The sequence below is a fragment of the Abramis brama genome (genome assembly GCF_963993115.1).
Source record: "Abramis brama genome assembly, chromosome: 3".
Classification (NCBI taxonomy): Eukaryota; Metazoa; Chordata; class Actinopteri; order Cypriniformes; family Leuciscidae; genus Abramis; species Abramis brama.
In genome coordinates this window covers 39,614,655-39,634,716 of record NC_139965.1, presented here as the reverse complement: position 1 = coordinate 39,634,716, position 20,062 = coordinate 39,614,655, and the positions used below count along the sequence as shown (strand labels likewise).

The window sequence follows — 20,062 nt, the reverse complement described above, 5'->3', positions numbered from 1 at the left end:
TGTAGGTGTGTAGCATTTCATTATAGTATGTGAATGAATTTGGTTTCATATGTGTATGTGAGAGGAAAAGTACATGTAGTCCGGTGAGTCTAAAGACACTAAATTAAGTAATGTTTATTTACATTATGTGTATATTTTATGTATTCTGTGCATTTAGTGTTTTCATTTGTATGTATATAGTTATATAATTATATATAATATTATTTAATGTTTAATATCTTGTTTACGTACTCATATGACGCAATTGACGAGAGGAAGGGTGTGGCTGGATGAGAGGAGGGAGGGAGGAGAGACGAGATGTAAGAATAATAAAAAATACACTTATGCCTAGCATTATACATAAAAAGTTACATTTTTACATTAATTGTATAATTATATAACGTCAATAATTTATTTATAACACATAAAATTGGCATTCTTTTTTAAAAGAGATTTCTCACATATCAGTAGGCCTATAACCATTAATTTTTTTAAAAAGTCCAGTGAGTGGGAGGTTTGGACATTTTATTTATTGAACAATATACCCAGTTCTGTGTAAATATAGTGCTCAGTCAGTGAAAAATATTTAATACCAAATATATTTTAGCGTTTTGTATGACAGGTTAATACTCAAAAGCACTTTATAAACCTTAATTTGCAGTCATCAGAAATCATGATGAGATTTTGGCAACTGAAGCGAGTCTTCAGAAAAGTGCATGAACACATTAACGCTGAGAACAATCCACAGAGCCCTGATTCCTTTCAGCAATCTTCGATCTGTCTGAGTGATGCACTCTGGTCTAGAACGATGGGGTCTAACCAACACCTTTTCTTTAAACTGGCCTTCTGAATAAATTTCGCTGAACTGTAAAAATCAGGTGAATAAGCTGGAGTATGTGCATCAAGCTACTCCAGGTGGAAAGTGCAATAGAGTACGAGGCCACTGATGTCAACAACTCTCTTTGTACAAATAAATGGAACCATTAAACACGTTAATGCACACTGAAGTGAAAAACATCTATTACAACTCAAGTTTTGAGCTTTGATCACAGCTGAGACCATAATTTCTTTGCTGAAAAAACCCTCATAAATAGAGCCTATTATTGAGGTTTTTATATATATATAACAAAATAATATATGGGTTATACACTCAGAAAAATGAAAATATAAATAGATAATCGTAAAATATAGAGGGCTTTCACATAAAATCACTTTTTTTATAAACAAAGCAAAATGAGTGCATCAGTATACTACTAAAATAAGTTATTCACAGATCAGTAGGTTATTTACATATACTGCAATGTTACACGAGCAGTGACAAAACAAAAATACTTCATGTTCCATCAGCTTCGGCCACTGCCGCTTCAGTAGAGCTTCATTCAATCAATGTTTCTCTTCGCGCTAATCTCCATTAGTTTCATAAAAGGAGTGTAGATCTGTGACGGGCTGGTTCTCGCTTGAGGGCTGGTGGCAGAGGACAGTTCTGAGGCCGGCGGAGATTCAGCCTTCCCGTCTTCATTGCTTGTCTGAACAGAACTTGAAGATGTTGCAGTTTGTGTGGTACTGCTCGTTGTTTCTTGTGTATGTACTGCACTGGACCGCAGCATTGTGCTGTACTGGCCAGGGGTGTATTTAAGTAGACTATTGCTCAGTCTGCTAGAGGATCTCGGGGTCGGTGAGACAGGGCTGGGTTGGAAAGGAGCGACATACAGCGGCTCCTCAGATCTGTGAGAACAGGGAGAGCATGCGTGTAAAGCCGTGGCCTCGAAAGCAGTTTTACATTTCTTATGGCAAGGTGATCTTGCGCTCATTACCTAACGGGCAGGTCACAGCCAACTCCAACATCCCTGGTGACTACTTTAGTCTCAGATGCTCTCTGTACAGACATAAAATACTTCAACTTGTCTTCTAACTCATTATTCTAGGAAGCAAAGCAAAGGACAGAGTCAGATCAGAGTGGAGAATTGATTTCACAGATATATAAAGATGACACTGGACAAAGACAGATTCAAATAAGATGTACTGTATGAGAAATTTGAATAACAACCAAAGAGACTCAAAGAGTCCAGCTGACAGAATAGCGATGGATTCTGGAATAATCACATTCAGCATGCGTATTCTAACCAATCTGTGCTTTCCAGATTGTAAAGGGGCGAGGGACAGGCAAAAATCACATTTTGCTACATGGAAAACGTTGCTCTTACCTCACACTCCACAATGGCAATCCTGTCCAGTAGCTCAGTGATGAATATATCCTTCTGTGCAACTTTTGCTCTCAAGGTTTCAACCTGCAGAATTGTTTGTTTGTTTGTTTTATAAAACAATAATGGTGTCATGATTTTTGGTATTGGTTCATTTTGTGTACATGGAATACTCTATATTACCAGAAGAAACAGTCTCTGTAAATCCTTACCTCTTCTATCATGGCTTTGACCTTCCTCTGTTGAGAGAACACCATGTCATTGAGGTGCTTTATTCTCTCTCGCAGTTCTGCGGCTTCCCCTTTCAGCTGCTCGGACCTGGGAGGAAACATGCGGCTTATGAGAGATATAATACATGCAATAAAACATTAACATCAGAATCATTGGTGACATTTTTTTTTCTCTGAGAGGGCAAAATTAAGACATTTTTAGACTAAATAAATAACTAATTAATCGCACAGGTTTCTATAATGAATCGCGATTAACATATTTAACATAAGAGTAACATACAAATTTGTAATCATTAATATATTTTCACACGGAATCTCCTAATTAATGTAGAATTAATGTCAAAATATTTGTTTCATGTCATCTTTTTACTATCTACTATGAATGAAAGCAAGTGTCAGCGATACCAATACTGATACTTATTAATTAAATAGTTTTTAACTAAGCATAATAACTTAATAACAGTATAATTGAAGGCCAGGCCTAAACTGCAAATTATCAGAATGTTTTTATTTATCGCTTATTAACTACTTCAGAACATTAAAAAATATTATAACAACTTTTAATTTAAGTAAACCATAAATAATAGTCACATAAACCCATTATAATAAATGTCATATTTAGCTGTGCCTTTTATATAGCATCTCTGTCAGTAATCTATGCTGCATTAATTGCTTTAATTATTTGAATGCATTAAAAAGCAAATATTAATTGCTGAAATTAATGTATTATTTTAACCAGGCCTACTTGAAATATAATTATTATTATTATAGTAATGGTATCTGGTTATCTGAAACCATCTTGAATGAAGAAAACATGACATCACTGGACTCAGCAGCTGCAAACTCATTATAGGAATACATTAGACGTCAGTCTTACTGTTTGGCCGCAGCTTTGTCTACGTGGTCAATTTGGTCCAAACCACGTAGGCGTTGTTCACATTCAACAAGTCTTTTAATCAGGTCACCCTTCTCCTGTTAAAGAGAGACAGAAGTGTTTTATAAATAGTTTTCTTCAGGGGTAACAGGGAACGACTGAGCAAACTGATGTTATTTACCTGAGCCATACAGTTTAGTAGCCTTTCCACCTCTGTAATTCTTTGGTCCCTTTCAGCGATCTTCGCCTCAGCTATCTGAGCATTCCTCTCAGCCTCCTCAAGTCTCCTCATGTAGTCATCAAGCTGTGCCTGTGGACAAACAGGTCTTTCATTACACACTCAGAACGACAGTCACTTATTTGCCTCTGTTCATCAGTCAGTTACCGTCACCCGCTCTGAAATCTTCACTATCAACACTAGGTGGCACCCTTACTTAGAAAAACAAATGGACATTTTTCTCTCCTCCCTGGTGAATATCTACAGATGTTTCCTGTTATGAGATTGGAATCATCATGCCCTGCTTGTAAAGTATAATACAAAAGTAATCTTTAACAATGAGTCAAGATATAACAAAGTCACACACATATAAACTAACGCTTTTGTTAACATGCAGTGCAGTTCTCGCTGAAGTAGTTGGACAGTAAGGCATTGTGAGAGTCTGTTTGTTCGGTCATATCTGTACCTGCAAAGCCTCTATCTCCTCTCTGTGCGTCCTCTGCTGTTCCTGCAGCTGTTCCTCATATTCCCTCTGTAGCTTAGCACTCAACTCTTTCAATGCTTGAGTCTTTGCCTCCTGAGAAGTCTCCACCTACACACCAAAAAAAAAGCAATTTAGTTGTCAAATAGCATGGATATTAACATGTAAAAAAGTGACATTAAGCATTTAAAAAATATCAGATGTTCTTGTTTCCAATGAAGCACAAGAGATACTCTTTGGATAATCTCAAATCATGCTGTAGAACATTATCATCAGGTTTTACAAACATTTGTTGAGCCATTAAAGCAAAATGGACAAAATTTATAACTTTTATTTTTTTAACTATATATTTATTTTGAACCTAAATACTGCATTGACAATCACTTATAATTATTACAAATACATTATGCAGAAAATGTACAATGGATAATACAAAGACCTCACTGTATGTAACAGTGTATGTCTAAGGGTTTTAACTACTGTAAAAATGATACAGTATGATCAGGAAGTCATGGCAACTTATGTTTTTACATTAACTCAACAAAATAATTGAATCATTTACAACTTTCTTTATAAATTATATGAGATTCAATTAAGATTTTCAAGTCAGTTTAATATAATTTAAGTTTAAATGATTTGTACAATCAAGTTGATTATGCACAAATTTAAGGCAGCAAATGAGTTGAAATAGGTGGATTTTTTACACAGTGTACTATTAATCCATGTACAGAAGTCTCTCAATTAATATGAGGTTTAAAAACGGTATATGTAATGATTAGAAAAATGAAAAACCTGAAAAATCTTTTGAAGAGTTTTAGATCAAATATAGCACACTGCGGACCGCTTCTCATGTCAGCATATCTCATAAATATTCCTGTTGTAAATTGGGCCCAAATTTGCATACTAGCCTAGGTGTTCTCAATAATCGACGTAATGTTTCACTAACAAAAAAGAGGCGAAGTCCATGGTATATGGATGTTCATACCATGGAGGGTCTGCTCGATAATAATAGCATTGTGGTTTGTGTGTGCTTGCAAGCACCTGATGTTTGAGAGTGTGGTTTTCAGCCTGTGCTGCTGCTAGTTGTCTCTCTGTTTCCTTGAGTTTCTCCTCTGTCTTCTCCAACGAGCAGCGCAGAGATCTCATCTCATCCCTGTTCCCCACACGGTTATGACAGCTTTCCAGCAATGATTTCTAAAAACAGACATGATCAACATCACATCATATGGATGAATACAGTTTCTGAAAGCATGCGTTTATGCTGGCAGTAAAGGTTTTTTTTCTAATGTGACATTTAAATGTTGACCAGTCTAAGCAGGTTGACTACAAAAACAACGTCTAGAGCTTTCTCTGAACAGACCTTTGTCCCAATGGCAATGACTGTATTGATTGTGTACCTGCAGATCAATGTTTGCTGTTAAGAGGGAGCTGTTCATCTGGTCAAAGCTGTCCATAGCTGCACTTCTCGTCCTCACCTCTGACTCTAGGAAACGCTTATGAGAGTTGGCCGCCTAGTACAAACACAGTCAGCACATTGAGAACTTGTCGTACCACTATAAAATGTTTTTTGTTGTTTTTTAAGTCTGACACAATAAGGCATTGAGGTAGTTATCTTGGGTATTATTACACAGCTCTCTGGAATACTGATTGGTTAATCGTGAGTGACATCGGGTAACTGAAATAACTGTTCATCATACACTTAAAGGGATAGTTCACCCAAAAATGAAAATTCTGTCAACATTTACTCACTCTCATGTTGTTCCAAGCTTGTATGAGTTTCTTTCTTCTACTGAACACAAAAGAAGATATTTTAAAGAATGTTGGTAACCAGACACCCATTGACTTCCATAGTAGGAAAAAAAAATACTATGGAAGTCAATAGGGCCCATCAACCGTTCGATTACCAACATTCCTTAAAATATCTTCTTTTGTGTTTAACAGAAGAAATACAGAAACTTATTACAGGGTGATCAGGGTTTATTTTACTGGTACATTATATATTATAACCTTAATACCATGCAGCATTTTGCTCACCTTTAATTCCTGAGATAATTTTTGCACTGATTGTTGCATCCCTCCAAACTGGCCATACATCCGCTCTCGTACTTTTTCCAAAGAGTCACGTACCTTTGAGGACAGAATAAATACGTTATCTGCTTGGATGTGCATTCCTGAAGAATATCAAGTATCTGCTAATAAGAGTTAACCTTACAGTTAGCTAGGTACCAAAAGAAAAGTCTCTGCGCTCACCTCTCTGATGTATTTCATCTCATCCCTCAGGTGACTGGCAGACCAGTCTCGTGCCATCACTTCCGGTTGGTGGTCGGAGCCTGTGCTGTGCACCACACCATAAACCCTGGGCCCGCGCTGTGCGAGCTGTTCCCTACTGATGCCATTGGTCACAGGCTGCTGGGGGAACAGGACCACAGGGGTCAGGTTTCAGCTTGTGGATGTGTTTAAAAGGAGAGAGTGCCACTGTTGTGTTTACAGGCGTGACGACCAATGTCACGGCTGTGTATGTATGCCTACTAGAGCATCCTGGTTAACAAATAAGAGTGAGACTTTTGCTGTTATGGGTGTATATTTATGATATTTTATCATTGCTGCTGAGTGTTCACAATGAGAGGTTGGGATGCAGACAGTCACAATAGTCCTAAGCAAGGGTGTCGTATTTCTGCATCCCAGTCCGAAAGAATTAAAAACCCAAGTCCTTTTTCTGTCTGCTAGTTTCACCAGCAATATGAAAATGAACTTGAAACTTGGAATGCTGTTGTGTTAACATTATCCAGTGAGAAAATATGTCTTTCATGACAATGCCAAGGGGAAAGGAAAATGTCATAATAGCATTCCCCCTGGGCAAACTACAGGTGAGAAGCTCTCGCTCAAGGGCAAAGTGAAAGCGATCAATGGCCTTGCAATTCATTCTGATTCTGCTGCAGGATTCTAGGTCCTGGGAACTTTTCACACTGGGTTGTTTATGTCTCTAAGATTTAGTGTCTAAAGGAGTCATATTTCATGTTTTGCATGCCTTAAGAAAGCTCTTTTGTGATGTTTAAGAAAGGGAACAAGCATTTTACTGTGCAAAGAATGCCCTGAAGCCAAATTGTATAGATACAGTGCAGCTCATGCTTGCTTGGCAAACAATAACACACCAAACACAAATATATTTTGGGAAACCAGCACCTGTGTTTTAAACTCCATCAATATCATAGATAAAATAACTCAAATAATATTACCATGTGGTACAAAGACATTCAAACATATATAGAAAACATATGTGGCCTAGTCTATTGTGTTTGAAAGCACAGTTATATAGGCTAATGGATCCAGTGGAAAATACGGTCTTCTAATGTTCAAAAAGTTTGGGTCGGTAAGAGTTTTAATATTTAACACAAATTAATGTGCCCTTGCTGAATAAAATGTTATACATTTTTTCCCAAAAAATAAACTAAAAATATCTTACTGACCCCAAGGGCCCTATTTTAACGATCTGAAACGCAAGTATCAAGCGCGAAACGCAATTAACTTTGTGGGCGGGTCTTGGGCGCTGTTGCTATTATACCGGCGGGATAAATGACTCTTGCGCCCGACGCAAATCTTAAATGTGTTGGTCTGAAGTAGCTTCATTATTCATAGGTGTGGTTTGGGCGTAACGTGAAATAAACCAATCAGAGCGTCGGATTGCTATTATAACGGCGGATTTGTCAGGCGCGCGCCAGGAGCGGTTCACAGCCAAGGAGACCGACGTTCTCGTCAGGGCCGTAAAAGACAGAGAGGTGACATTGGGGATGGGAGAAACCCACCCAAATAGCTTCGGTTAAACAGGCGTATAAAAATTTGGGTAAATGTGTAAGCTAGATTTATGCCTATTTTTTCACATCTTCATGGACACAACAATGATTTCCCTCGTGTGTTAATATTTTTCCTTGTAATAATGTGTGGTTTTCTAAAAATGAGAACTGCTGCGTCTGTGTGTAGATGAGAGAAGGAAAGTGTATGCGCGTTGTGCACACGCTACATTGATTATGGCCAAGCATGCGCCCTTAAAATAGCATACAGTAGGCTATGAATAACATGCGCAACGGCAACGGTTTTTAGAAACACGCCTCCTCTTTAAGCTGAACCGCCCCCGGGAGCGCAAGTTCATTTCCTAATTTACCTACGTGCGTCTGTGGAGGGAAAAGTCCGCTGTGCGCGGGTGCAAAATAGGAATGATACATGCGTCGGTGTACAAAGTCAATTGCGCTGGGTGCAAGATAGGGCCCCAAGTGTTTGAACAACTTATGATGATCATACTAGAAGAATCATGATTAATCTTTACACAAGTAATAGACATTTGGGTTTGTTTGTGTTCTCGGAAGCTGTCATACCTTTTCTTCTTGTTGAGGCGATTCTCTCCCAGGCGGCCTTTCTCTCTGCATGAGCCCATTTTTCTTTTTCCAGGAACCATTGACCAATTTCTCCCCCTGCGATGTAACACATGATATGTTTAGAGGTTTATCAAATTTTTCAGACACATAATGATGCTTGGGTTGATATTTAGAAAACCAATGTTGCGTTCACAAATTGTTGAGGAAAAGACGTTATCAGACATCACAGGTTTTGCACATGTTTTTGTGCAACAATTCTAAAAAGGCTCAGTCTTCCTGTTTATAAGAAACCATATTCCATCTTTTACATGGTGCTGTTTTCACGTTGTATTGAGATGAAACAACATTAATGAATTCCAGCTGTGATCAGGGTGCGGCGTTCCCTTTGCTCTTCAGGACATAGTTTCTCAGAACTGTAATCTCATTCATGTCATGACCACACCTCCTCAGGGCTCCTCTCCAAAACAAAGCACAGAGCTTCAGCCTCCTAACTGACAGAGACTGAACTCTGTTACGGCGAACATGAAAACAGTTCTTCATTGGCAAAAAGGATCAGATGTTGAGAATGCTGAATAAATGTTTTCCTCTGATTCTGACAGACGGGGAGAGATGTGTGGGAGTGCGGGGAGATAAGATAGAACAATGATGCCAGTGTTATCATGGCCTTCTGCACTGGACTTCATAGAACTTGACAGATAATCCACAAAAACAAGCCCATGAGAGTACATTTAAGGTAGGTTACTCAAAGAAGGGAGAGAAATTTAAATAGTTGAACACAGGACCTCCTTTTTTGGCCTTATGTTTAGTCATATGAGTTATTTGCAACAACGTTTGGGAATCATTTTATGGATTTCATAATAAATCTAATAAAGGCCTAATAAATCTAACAGAGTAATTCATCTTTTGGGGTGGCCATCCTGATACAGCGCAGCCTCGAGTGCCTTATTCCTTCAATAAAATGATTACTTCATAAAGTATTAAAGGGATAGTTCTCTTAAAAATTACAGTTGTCAACAATTCCTCACCCTCATGTTGTTCCAAACTTTCATTCATCTTTAAAACACAAATTAAGATATTTTTAATCAAAGCAGATTTCTGTCCTATTAAAAGTCTATTCCATTAAAACGTTGATGCTTCAAAAAGATAATAAAATTGTAAAAATAAAGTTCACAAAGGCATCGGAAAATAAAAACATCTTCATTTGCGTTTTATAGACAAATGAAAGTCTTATGGATTCGGAATTACGTGAGGGTGAGTAAATATTGACAGATTTTAATTTTCGGGTGAACTATCCATTTAAATGTAACAATAAAACACTAAGCGCCATACTTATGCTAGAAAATACAGTTACTGGTATAAACAATCCTCCAGACAGTATATCATTTCACAGAAATACTTTACTACAAGCATCTAACAATACAATAGCAGACAACATTAACCATGTTCAGTTGCATTCAACTTTCATGCTCTTTTTGACAATATTTCTGTGCAGAATATTAATATACTGATATAGCACTTTGCATCTGTCATCTTAGCGTGTTTTCCCTGTTTCATATTCTATACTGCACTGTAAAAAGTGATTCTGAGTTTTAGTCAGGTGGACTAGTAAAATCACGTCTTGTCAACTTGCAGTGTCTCACTACACAATAGGATGAGTTATGACAACCTCAACTTGAAGGGAAATGGAAAACTTTAAATAACGTGTTCATATAACAACAAAGCATAGGTTCTATCAACTTTCTGTGTAATGCGCATGTGCCAGAAACTCTACGTCATGATGACGTACTATTTGAACGAATTTGAGGCAGACGCGCCATCGCCATTTTTTTGCACGAGAAGTTGCTGATGCAAGAAAAGACGAAGGAGCCCGCGTTTGAACGAGTACAGGTGGACTTTTATGCACTGCAAATAATGAAATGAGTAAGTATACCCTAATTTGTGCTTTCTTTCATGTTAAATTAGGCTTGTTTCGTTAGGCTTGTTTCGTTGTTTGCGCATCTCGTCCGTGTTTTGATTCCATGCACATTTTGACATTTTGATTACATTTGGCAAACTCGATTAACGTTAGTTATCAGGAGCCACACGCACTGCCAGGCAAATTTCTGCTCGCTCGACAGAGACACCGAGCTGCTGTCGAGACGTGAGCAGAAAGAGAAGTCGTAATTTTAAGTTAATGTTTATAAATAGATAAAATAGTGTAACTTACATATAAGTTTTTTTTAGCGTGTTCTTAATCGGTTCATTATCGTTAGAAACACCTACCAGTAATGTTAACGTTAAGTTAATATCTGAAGCAGCGCCGCCAGTCCATTTGTGTTTAACATGACAAATAAAAATGCTTGATTGACTTATGTTTCTTAAACGCCCTGTTGTTATTTTTTCAAATGACATAGGCTACCATATGGATGTTTTTGAGCACGTGCAAACGGCGTGTCTTCTATAGGTAAGTTGCGATGTAAGTTATTAATATAAGTTCATAAATTTTTGTAGTGTAATAATCACATTATTAAACTTATATGTAATTTGTGTTACCTGTGAAGCTCTGAAGAATCATGAAATTCAGAATTACGTTATTTGTAGAAAACATTTTCACATAATAAAAGCTATATGTATAGCATTGCTCACTTTTATATTGACAGCAACATCATCAGTATAATATTCAATGCATCACCCAGCCATAGAAATAAAAAATGTTGATATTTTTTTCCTCATTGTATTTGGGGAGTAAGATGTTTTAGGGCTACATGATTGACAAAATCATAATTTTCCTATTTTGCCTATTATAATAAATTTGTTTACACAACAATTGTAGACACAAACAAGTGCTGTTCTATTAGAAGATATGGGCAAACTTAATATGCTAAGATTATATGACCAGTTCTTTCATGTTGAGTGAAATTAAAATGTTTTAACTTGTTAATGTTGTAAGACTGTCACTGAGACCCTGGCATCTTTGTTAAATTTGTAAATGCATTTATGTTTTTATAGATCAGCAAAGAATTCACCAGGCTTGTGTCAAAGGACCCGAGCAAGTCTTTTTTGGAAGGCCTCTAGAATAGATGGTCATCTCTCAAAGCAGATACAGTTATTCAGGTCAAAGCGGTATGAGGACATTCCAGAAATGACTTCAGTACTGGAGAACCTTGATAAGGATGTGAGTCAATTTATTTTAAAGCAGTCTTTCTCTCCCCAAAATGACAATTCTGTGATCATTTACTTACTTACTCACATCATACACCTAGTGATAGTGACATCTTTTCATACAATGACTTCAGAGTAACTGTCTAAAAAGTAAACTATACGATTTGTATGTCATATTCAAAGTCTTCTGCCATCATACAATCTCTTTGCCTCTTTTCAGTCTTTGTTTACAATAATGTTTTATTGTATTAGCTACTACATAAATATCAAGCCTCATTGGTTCTTGCAAGTCTTTTGATCAAATGTCATGACACAAGAACTAATGAGGTTTGATGTTGTTGTTGTAGTATGTCGTAGTAACCTTAACACTGATATGATCTGATCAGTTCATTACACAAAGTTTTAAAACTTTTAAAATAGGCAACATGACTCATCCACTACTTTTAACTGCATTTTTTATAGTGTTGACTTGTCCTTTATAGAGCTTAACAGCCTAGCCATTGTTCATTTATGAATATTTTTGCATGTGTTTAGAGTGGCATGTTGGTGAGTAAATGACAATTATCATCTTTGGTAACCTATCCTTTAAAGTGTTGTTACAACCTCAATTCATTTAAGGCAGGGGTGCCCAATCCTGCTCCTGGGGAGCCAAGATCCTGCAGAGTTTAGCTTCAACCCCAATTAAACACACCTGAACCAGCTAATCAAGGTGTTCAGGATCACTACAAACTTCCAGGCAGGTGTGTTGAACCAAGTTGGAGTTAAACTCTGCAATACATTATTGGCCCTCCAGGAGCAGACTTAGAGTGCTTTCACACTGGGGTCATTTGCTGCGGTACGAGCCCGAGCGCGATTGTTCCTGGTTTCACACTCAACTTGATTCTATCAACCATGGTGCGTTTGCGTGCATATTACATCATGGCAAACGTGCACGGCGCATGATAGAAAACAGAATGTGGGTCAATATAATTCGGTGCTATTATGCGCAGCTGAGTGAACAACACAGGTTTACTGTGTGTGTGTGTGTGTGTGTGTGTGTGTGTGTGTGTGTGTGTGTGTGTGTCGTATAAGGTGACCTTCTGCTGCTTGCAAACGGACTCTTTTGAGGAGACAGTGGATTTCCAAATTTGTTGCCCTGATTCCACGCGCTGTGTACGAATACACTGCAGGCTCACTCTCGCTCGTATCCAAGGTAAATCACCAACACTGTCATCCCTTACATGTGTTTTATTTAAATAAATACATCATAATCAGCTAAAACGCATGCGCAGGTCACTTTACTTCCTGAAAAACTGGGTGCGTGCTTGTGCGTTTTAGCTGATTATGATGTATTTAGTTAAATAAAACACATGTCCAGGATGATGGCGTTGAAGATTTACCTTGGATACGAGCGAGAGTGAGCCTGCAGTGTATTCGTGCACAGCGCGTGGAATCAGGGCAACAAATTTGGAAATCCACTGTCTCCTTAAAAGAGTCCGTTTGCAAGCAGCAGAAGGTCACCTTATGCGACACACACACACACACACACAGTAAACCTGTGTTGTTCACTCAGCTGCGCATAATAGCACCGAATTAATAAAAAACACAATGTATTGCCCCATGTTCTGTTTTCTATCATGCGCCATGAACGTTTGCCATGACGTAATATGCACGCAAACGCACCAGGGTTCGATAGAATCAAGTTGAGTGTGAAACCAGACCAACGCTGCGGGGAGCGCCGGGAACAATCGCGCTCAGGCTCGTACCGCAGCAAACGAGCCCAGTGTGAAAGCCCCCTAAACTAAACTGCCAGTGTGAAAGCACCCTTAGACACTCCTGATTTAAGTGCCATGAGCGTGTTACACCCACTATTAAATCTTATTTTGGTAGACAAAAAGGTAACAAACAACTGTTGTTGCACCACATCACTGGTAAATTCTTACAAAAGTGTACAAATGTAAATGTGCAAATTTGAAATGAATGTTTTTATTTTTTCTAAAAACAAGACAGAGGGAGGGGGAGAAAGGATAAACGAATAAAGAAAAACAAAGGATTGATCCAATAAAGCTGGTACTTTAACCATCCTTTAATTTACAGACAACAAACCAAAGGATGAGGACTGCAGCATTGCTTGGCCTGCCGTGGTACATGCAAGAGATTCCTTCAAAATTCATGAAGATATGTGAGGTAAGCTGAAACCTTTAAAGGAGAACTCCGGTCAATTTTAACATTGAGCTAATTTTTTTGTAAATTTGGAGTGCTGTCAGTACAGAGAACAACGACAAAAATCGGTGTTGCCTACACCGTGTTATACTCTTTTTAAAATTTGCACCCTGTTGACTTCAATGGGGCAAGTTTTAAACCTGCTTTTAGCCTCTTAACATCCTTGATGTGTCATTACAAGTGCACAGCCAATGTGAGTGATTCCTTCAGAGTGAACACGGTGAATCTGACAGCAGTAGATGTGAAAGATATGGATAAAAATGATGTTATTTCAGCCAGTGCTCATACCTGTATTTACATCCTGTTTTCGGTCGAAGTCCACAGTAGTCGATTGTCGAGTTCACGCGCGTGATCATAGGTACTAAACCTATGCGCGTGAACCTGACAATCGACTACTGTGGACTTCGACCGAAAACAGGATGTAAATACAGGTATGAGCGCTGGCTGAAATAACATCATTTTTATTCATATCTTTCACATCAAGGATGTTAAGAGCCTAAAAGCAGGTTTAAAACTTGCCCCATTGAAGTCAACAGGGTGCAAATTTTAAAAAGAGGATAACACGGTGTAGGCAACACCGATTTTTGTCGTTGTTCTCTGTATTGACAGCACTCCAAATTTACAAAAAAATGAGCTCAATGTTAAAAATTGACCGGAGTTCTTCTTTAAGGCAAAACAAGGAAAAATTGCAGGGGACTGGGGACTGTGAATTGTTTGTGTAATTGGTTTTAAGTAATAGTACCTTGTTTTGTTTGCATTCTATAAAGCCCAGTGACATTGAAGAGGAAGTGATCAAGGGTGTGGTGATAGGAATCCTACTGGTTGTGGAAAATGTGATGGAACCTCAGTCAGCGTTCTACAATGACATTGTCCTGGTGATTGAGGAAGAAGTGGTAATGTGTCACCTGAGTGCTGTCCCTAATGCTTTTCTGAACCTGATGGGCCTGGTGTACGCATTAAACCTTGACTACCCAAAGAAATTCAAATTCACTTTTGAAGTGATACAGCGCCTGTTTATTGGTGTTGGATCAGACTCTTGCACCGCAAGAGTTCACTCTTTGAAGAGCAAGTTGCTGAGATAAGACAGAAAACAAATGTTGGTATTCTTGATTTTCAAACAGACTGTTTTCTTGTTACCTTGTTCTGCTTGCTCTTTCCTTGCCATGTTTCTACGAGTGGGAATTGAAGACACTGTTTTTAAACAGTTTAATCTGTGAAGTTTTTAATACAGCTTATTGTGAATTCTTCATGTACACTTGTTCCTGCAATGAAAATATCTGATAATGACAAGGAGAGTTATGTGTACTATTTTGGCTCTAAGATGGGTCTGTGCATAGAGAAGTTTGCACTTGTTTGTGTGAGCTGTATGTATGTGAGGGTTTTTCTTGTGGAGTTTTTTTTTTATCTTTGCAAGATAATTCTGTGTGTCTGTGTCTTTTGGGTGTCTATTTAAAAAAATAAATGCTGAGAGTTTCAATTTTGCAGTTGTTGATTTCATTAAAAATCTGGTTCCAGATAGATATCTAGAACTTCTTGTTAAAGCAAGCAATGCAGTCCAGTAAACTCAAATAGTTAAGTTATGATGTTGAGGAAAAATGACTATTTATGTCAATTAGACTTGGTTAATGGTTGTGAAAACATGAAAAATTAAGTTCATCCAATATGTTTTTCAGTTGACTTAACTAAAAATTATAAATGCTTATTAATTGATACAGTACGTTGGCTCAATTTACTGCAAGTTATTTCAACAAATACATACAAGTTGAGTGAACTTAAATCCTAACGTTGGCTAAACTTAACTGAGTCAATGCAATAAGATGACTTGACTAAGTCAAGTTGTGTCAACAAATCATTTTTTACAGTGTGCTCACGTAATCTTACTGATTGAATTGAACACTATTCACTGGTCTGTTGTTGTAGAAAGATGTGCTGGAGGGTGTAAACTCAAGTCTAGTCTCTGTATTTTACAGTACACTATATCTGTTTCCATGCAGGGGGTGTTGTCATTCTTTGTTGTTTAGCTAAATGTTTTTATTGTAATACTGGTCCTGGAACGGTGCAAATTTCAAGCCTTCCTGTAATCCAACAGCTGTAACTCGGGCAATCCAGGCCACAGGTAGATAGTATCCAGTGGAGGATAGGATTACCACACACACCCATCTTAATTTTGCAGTGAATTCTGGTCTTGGTTCTTTGTTAAGACAGTAATAGAATATCTCACTTAAATGAAATGTTAGTCTTTACACTTAACTATCCCTCTCCTCATTTTGTCTTCCATTGACCTTGTTTCACTTTTGTACAGTTATGTCACCAATTATGTTGCAAAGAATTACATTTATAAAGCTTTATATTGAAAGTCAGTGCAAAATCCCCATGTGAAACCTGACCTCACCAAGATAGGCTACTAGATACTTGTAACTGGTTAATATTAACATAAAAGCTAAATAAAAGTTTAATATTCTCCATTATGTTAACAAAAAAGCTAATTTATATGCATAAAGGTGCAGTCACATTAGCAAAATATCGGCAAAATTGTATGTTTATGGCTGATGCGACCACCTTGAACACAATGTGAAATCTGCATGGGAAATCTTTTGCCCTCACTTGAAATTCGCAATCGCCAAATTCCCAAACTAACTGGCCATTGGCAGCTCATCAGGCAGGCCTGGGTTTTGTGTATTGACGTTGGCCCTTCCCATGAGACAGACACTGATAAGGCCATCAACAGTTTTTTGTTGGCTGAGCTCCTGGATTTCTATTTCTCATTAGTGTCTGGGCTACGAAAGTGCCTGATGTTCCCAAAGCAGCTCCTATCAGAGACCAAACAGGGCGGATATCAGTTGAACCTCAAGGACTAAGAGCTGCAGAGTGCAAGCTCCAGGCCAAGGTACAGATAAAAACTCTCATGAACGTGCAGACACACCTCTCTTGACGTCTTTCTCAGTACACCACTGTCAGTAGAAGGCTTATAATAGCAGGTACTGTCAAATACACATATTAATTTGTCACACAGACTAACCTGTATCTGTAAACAAGCTCAAAATGAACTTCACCTCCCTTGGTAAATAGGTGTTTTAATTTCATGAGCTTTGTTTCATGTGACTCTGAACTTTGGGGGCAGCTCAAGGATATTTATAAGTCTAACTTGTTTCTAAACATTGGCTTGGCAAGTAAAGTGACGTTTAACTATGAAATCTTTGCAGGTAGGCCTAGTTCCAAGAATGGGAGTAGGTGTGTGAAATCACGCACTTGTGTGCATATCTGCATGTGTTTTTAGGTGCGTGTCATGCTACTGGCAAGGCCGTATGGATCTGTGACACACAAAGTGATGGGCCTATAGAGAAAAGACACAGTCTCTCTCTGATTTATCTCTCTGAAACACTGACCCAACATTCATAGACAAAAAAAACAATGTTGAAAATTTCCCCTTTCTGAAATTCCATTTGTCACACCCTTTAGCCTAAAGGTAAATCCTTTACACAATCATTTTTTTCTGTTAATTTTTTTCCCCTTTTGTCAATCATCTAGATATATCCGATATATATTCAATATATTTTTGGAAGTATTTTTGGCTGCATTTGATCAAAAGTACTGTAAAACAGTAATATTGTGAAATAATTTTAACCATTTAAAATAGCAGTTTTGTTTTTTATTTTAATATATTTTAAAATTTGTTTGATGGCAAAGCTGAATTTTCAGCAGCAATTACTCTAGTCCTCAGTATCACATGATCCTTAAGAAATCATTAAAATATGCTAAATACTCTCAAGAAACATTTCTTGTTATTATCAGTGTTGAACCCATGATACTTATAATTTATTTGAAATAAAAATCCTTTGTAAAGTCTTTACTGTCACTTTTGATCAATTTAATACATCCTTGCTGAATAAAAGTATTAATTTCTTTAAAAAATCCTACTGACCACAAACTTTTGAAAGGTAGTGTACATTAATTTTTGTCTACAGTTGTTGTTGCTTTGTTTGTATTCCTTGTTTTGTATATAATGTGATATATATATATAAAGATTAATATTTTAAAATAGTTGAGAATGTCATGCAAATGGAAGAAAACATCTGCAGTGACCACTATAGGACCACAGACCCCGAGTTATAAACCCTAGATCTAGAGTATCTCCAGCTGATGTGTCATGATCTGAAGAAATCAGTCATTTATGTAATCATGCCATTTGTGGAGCTAGTCAAACAGATTGAAGATATCAAAGTCAGGGAAAAGAGGAAGTGTTTTATTATGACGTGAAGAGATGGTTAGCGCCATCTGCTAAAATGATACTTACAGAGCTGCCGGTTTCATTCTGGGTTTTAGGATTGTCCTCGGGCCGGAGGGTTAATCTGAGACGCCTGATTCTCCTCTGGTGGACATTCGCCACAGATACACACAGATGCAAAAATGGACAGACAAAAAAAACAAAACAATGATTAGTCACAATCTACGTTTAATTAGGCAGACAATCTGATGATTGTTATCTCAAGATTAAACGCTGGGCAATTTCACTGAAACCAAAACAAAAACTTCCAAGTTCTGTCAAAGATAACGTTTATCTGATCCGAGAAATGTCACGCATGAAAAGGAGGAAAAAGGCTGCTGACACTGGCAGAATAACAATACTGTATTAAAATATGACTGCCCTTATAAATGCTTCACTGATTAACCACTTCAGTTGTGGCTGTCTATTCAATTCAAATCAATAATTACTACAGTCAGAAATGTGGTTCTCAGCGTTTCAATGGCCTCTACGCTGGTTAGCACCATCTGAGAGGGTGTCAGTTGATTAGCTGTAAGAATGTCTCTGAATGGCAGCTGACCGCAGCAACAGCGGCTGAGCGCCAGGCCCTGATAAAATAAACATGACAGGGCCCTGCCTCCCAGGACAGTGGCTCTTATTACAGGCCCCTCTCTGAACAACACAACGCTGCCTCGCACACATCAACAGCGCACGATTAGCCTGGATATGGACAAGCCATTAGGGCACAGTCCAGAGCAGAGTGCAGACACAGAGGACTGAGAATGAACAAAACAAAGACAAACATAAACCCCTCATTGAGAATCAGTTATAGTCGAACATTCACAAGGAAACAAAGTTCAAAAGAGCATTAGTAAAAGCACTATTCACTAGTGTTTCCTACCTCATTGAGGTCTGGTAGCTCTGTGGTGGTTGTGGTGCGACTGGCACCAGTCATTCCATTTTGCAGCATATCTCCTTTTCACTGTCCAAGTCACACATCCACACAAACACTATCAACGTCTGCGCCCACCACTGCAGGCGACACACCAAAACAGGATAAACGTGGTGTGTGTGTGAAAGAGAGGAAGAATGGGGGGAAAAGTTCCCTTCAACAGCTTTGCCAGAATTCCTTCCCCCGGATGAGAACAGAGAGAGTGAGTGAGAGAGAATCAGGAGGAAAAAAGAGGCTCAGTATTCCAATGTGCAGAGGTCAGTAGAAACACAGCCCTCCAGTGTGCAGACAACTCCAGAGTGACAACATCCCATATAGACTCCTCCTGACAGAGAGAGAGAGAGAGAGAGAGAGAGAGAGAGAGAGAGATGTCAGTCTTTCAGTATCTGAGCTGGCTACGTAAGCCTTGTTTCCCATCAGACCCGTTGAGCCACATTTCACCACCGGTCTCCAGCTCCTACCTAACTGTAGCCGGGCTGCTTTAATAGGGTGGGGTAAATGGCATTGGGGTGGAGCCCTCTCTCTTTCAACATGGGAAGGAGTCACACCTTAGGCGGGTTATACCACTTTTGATTGTAGTGTGTGACTTGTTATTATGCATATAATAATAGTGGTGGATTTAAATTTAATTTAATTTAGCAATTGGATCATAACAATGATCAATTGGATCATAACAATGATCAATTGGATCATAACAATGAGAAGTGGGAACAAAAAGAGAAAAGCATTGTATAATTGTAATAATGTGTTATTATTTCGAATCATGTAATCAAGACAATTCTGACATTATTTACTACTCTCATGCCATTCCAAACCTGTTTGACTTTCTTTCTCTGTGGAACATATTTTGAGAAATGTCTGCTTTTTAAGTCCATATAATGGAAGTCATTGGTCACCAGAAGTGTTTGATTTACAACATTCTTCAAAATATCTACTTCTTGTTTCTTGCAGGAGTAAAAAGTCATACAGGTTTGCAATAACATGAGGGTGAGTAAACAACTTTGCAACCGTTAAAAAGTGTGTTTGATATAGTATGAATTTGGGTTGTATGACTGAATTTCAGACTACTACATCGCCCATGTTGTCATGTGACCTACCAGCATCAGTTGCATAGCTTCATTGCCATTTACAACTCTTCTCCTGTAGCCTCATGGGATTGTAAAGTGTTCATC

The 20,062-nt window shown here is 38.0% G+C and overlaps 1 protein-coding gene and 1 long non-coding RNA gene across 4 annotated transcripts; one reads left to right on the top strand and one right to left on the bottom strand.

Moving 5' to 3' along the window:
• Nucleotides 1-494: 494 nt before the first annotated feature.
• On the bottom strand, nt 495-19,360 carry myzap (myocardial zonula adherens protein). 3 transcript variants are annotated; one of them, XM_084109233.1, is made up of 14 exons: nt 18,840-19,360; nt 17,990-18,064; nt 8,353-8,448; nt 6,233-6,391; nt 6,017-6,109; nt 5,380-5,493; nt 5,024-5,176; nt 3,968-4,093; nt 3,466-3,594; nt 3,288-3,382; nt 2,393-2,498; nt 2,184-2,267; nt 1,794-1,855; nt 495-1,704 (listed from the first exon to the last, which is right to left on the bottom strand). In XM_084109233.1, exons 1-14 carry the CDS (start codon nt 18,906-18,908, stop codon nt 1,359-1,361), a joined length of 1,707 nt encoding a protein of 568 aa, XP_083965359.1. In that variant the 5' UTR covers nt 18,909-19,360; the 3' UTR covers nt 495-1,358. The 3 variants fall into 3 exon arrangements, with proteins under 3 accessions (XP_083965359.1, XP_083965357.1, XP_083965358.1); XM_084109231.1 differs by having other exon boundaries at nt 1,794-1,900; nt 18,840-19,348; XM_084109232.1 differs by having other exon boundaries at nt 1,794-1,900; nt 6,233-6,388; nt 18,840-19,194.
• LOC311079749 lies at nt 10,990-14,579 on the top strand. Its single transcript, XR_014605450.1, has 3 exons — nt 10,990-11,506; nt 13,570-13,659; nt 14,463-14,579. It is a non-coding gene; the product is annotated as an uncharacterized lncRNA (long non-coding RNA).
• Nucleotides 19,361-20,062: the final 702 nt, after the last annotated feature.

Excerpts from the sequence above, each read along its gene's own strand:
- myzap (XM_084109231.1), bottom strand. The coding sequence starts at position 18,908 with ATGCTGCAAAATGGAATGACTGGTGCCAGTCGCACCACAACCACCACA. Across the intron at positions 6,110-6,232 it reads AGATGAAATACATCAGAGAG|GTACGTGACTCTTTGGAAAA; the intron begins GTGAGCGCAGAG and ends CTGTCCTCAAAG. Across the intron at positions 3,383-3,465 it reads TACTAAACTGTATGGCTCAG|GAGAAGGGTGACCTGATTAA; the intron begins GTAAATAACATC and ends TCTCTTTAACAG.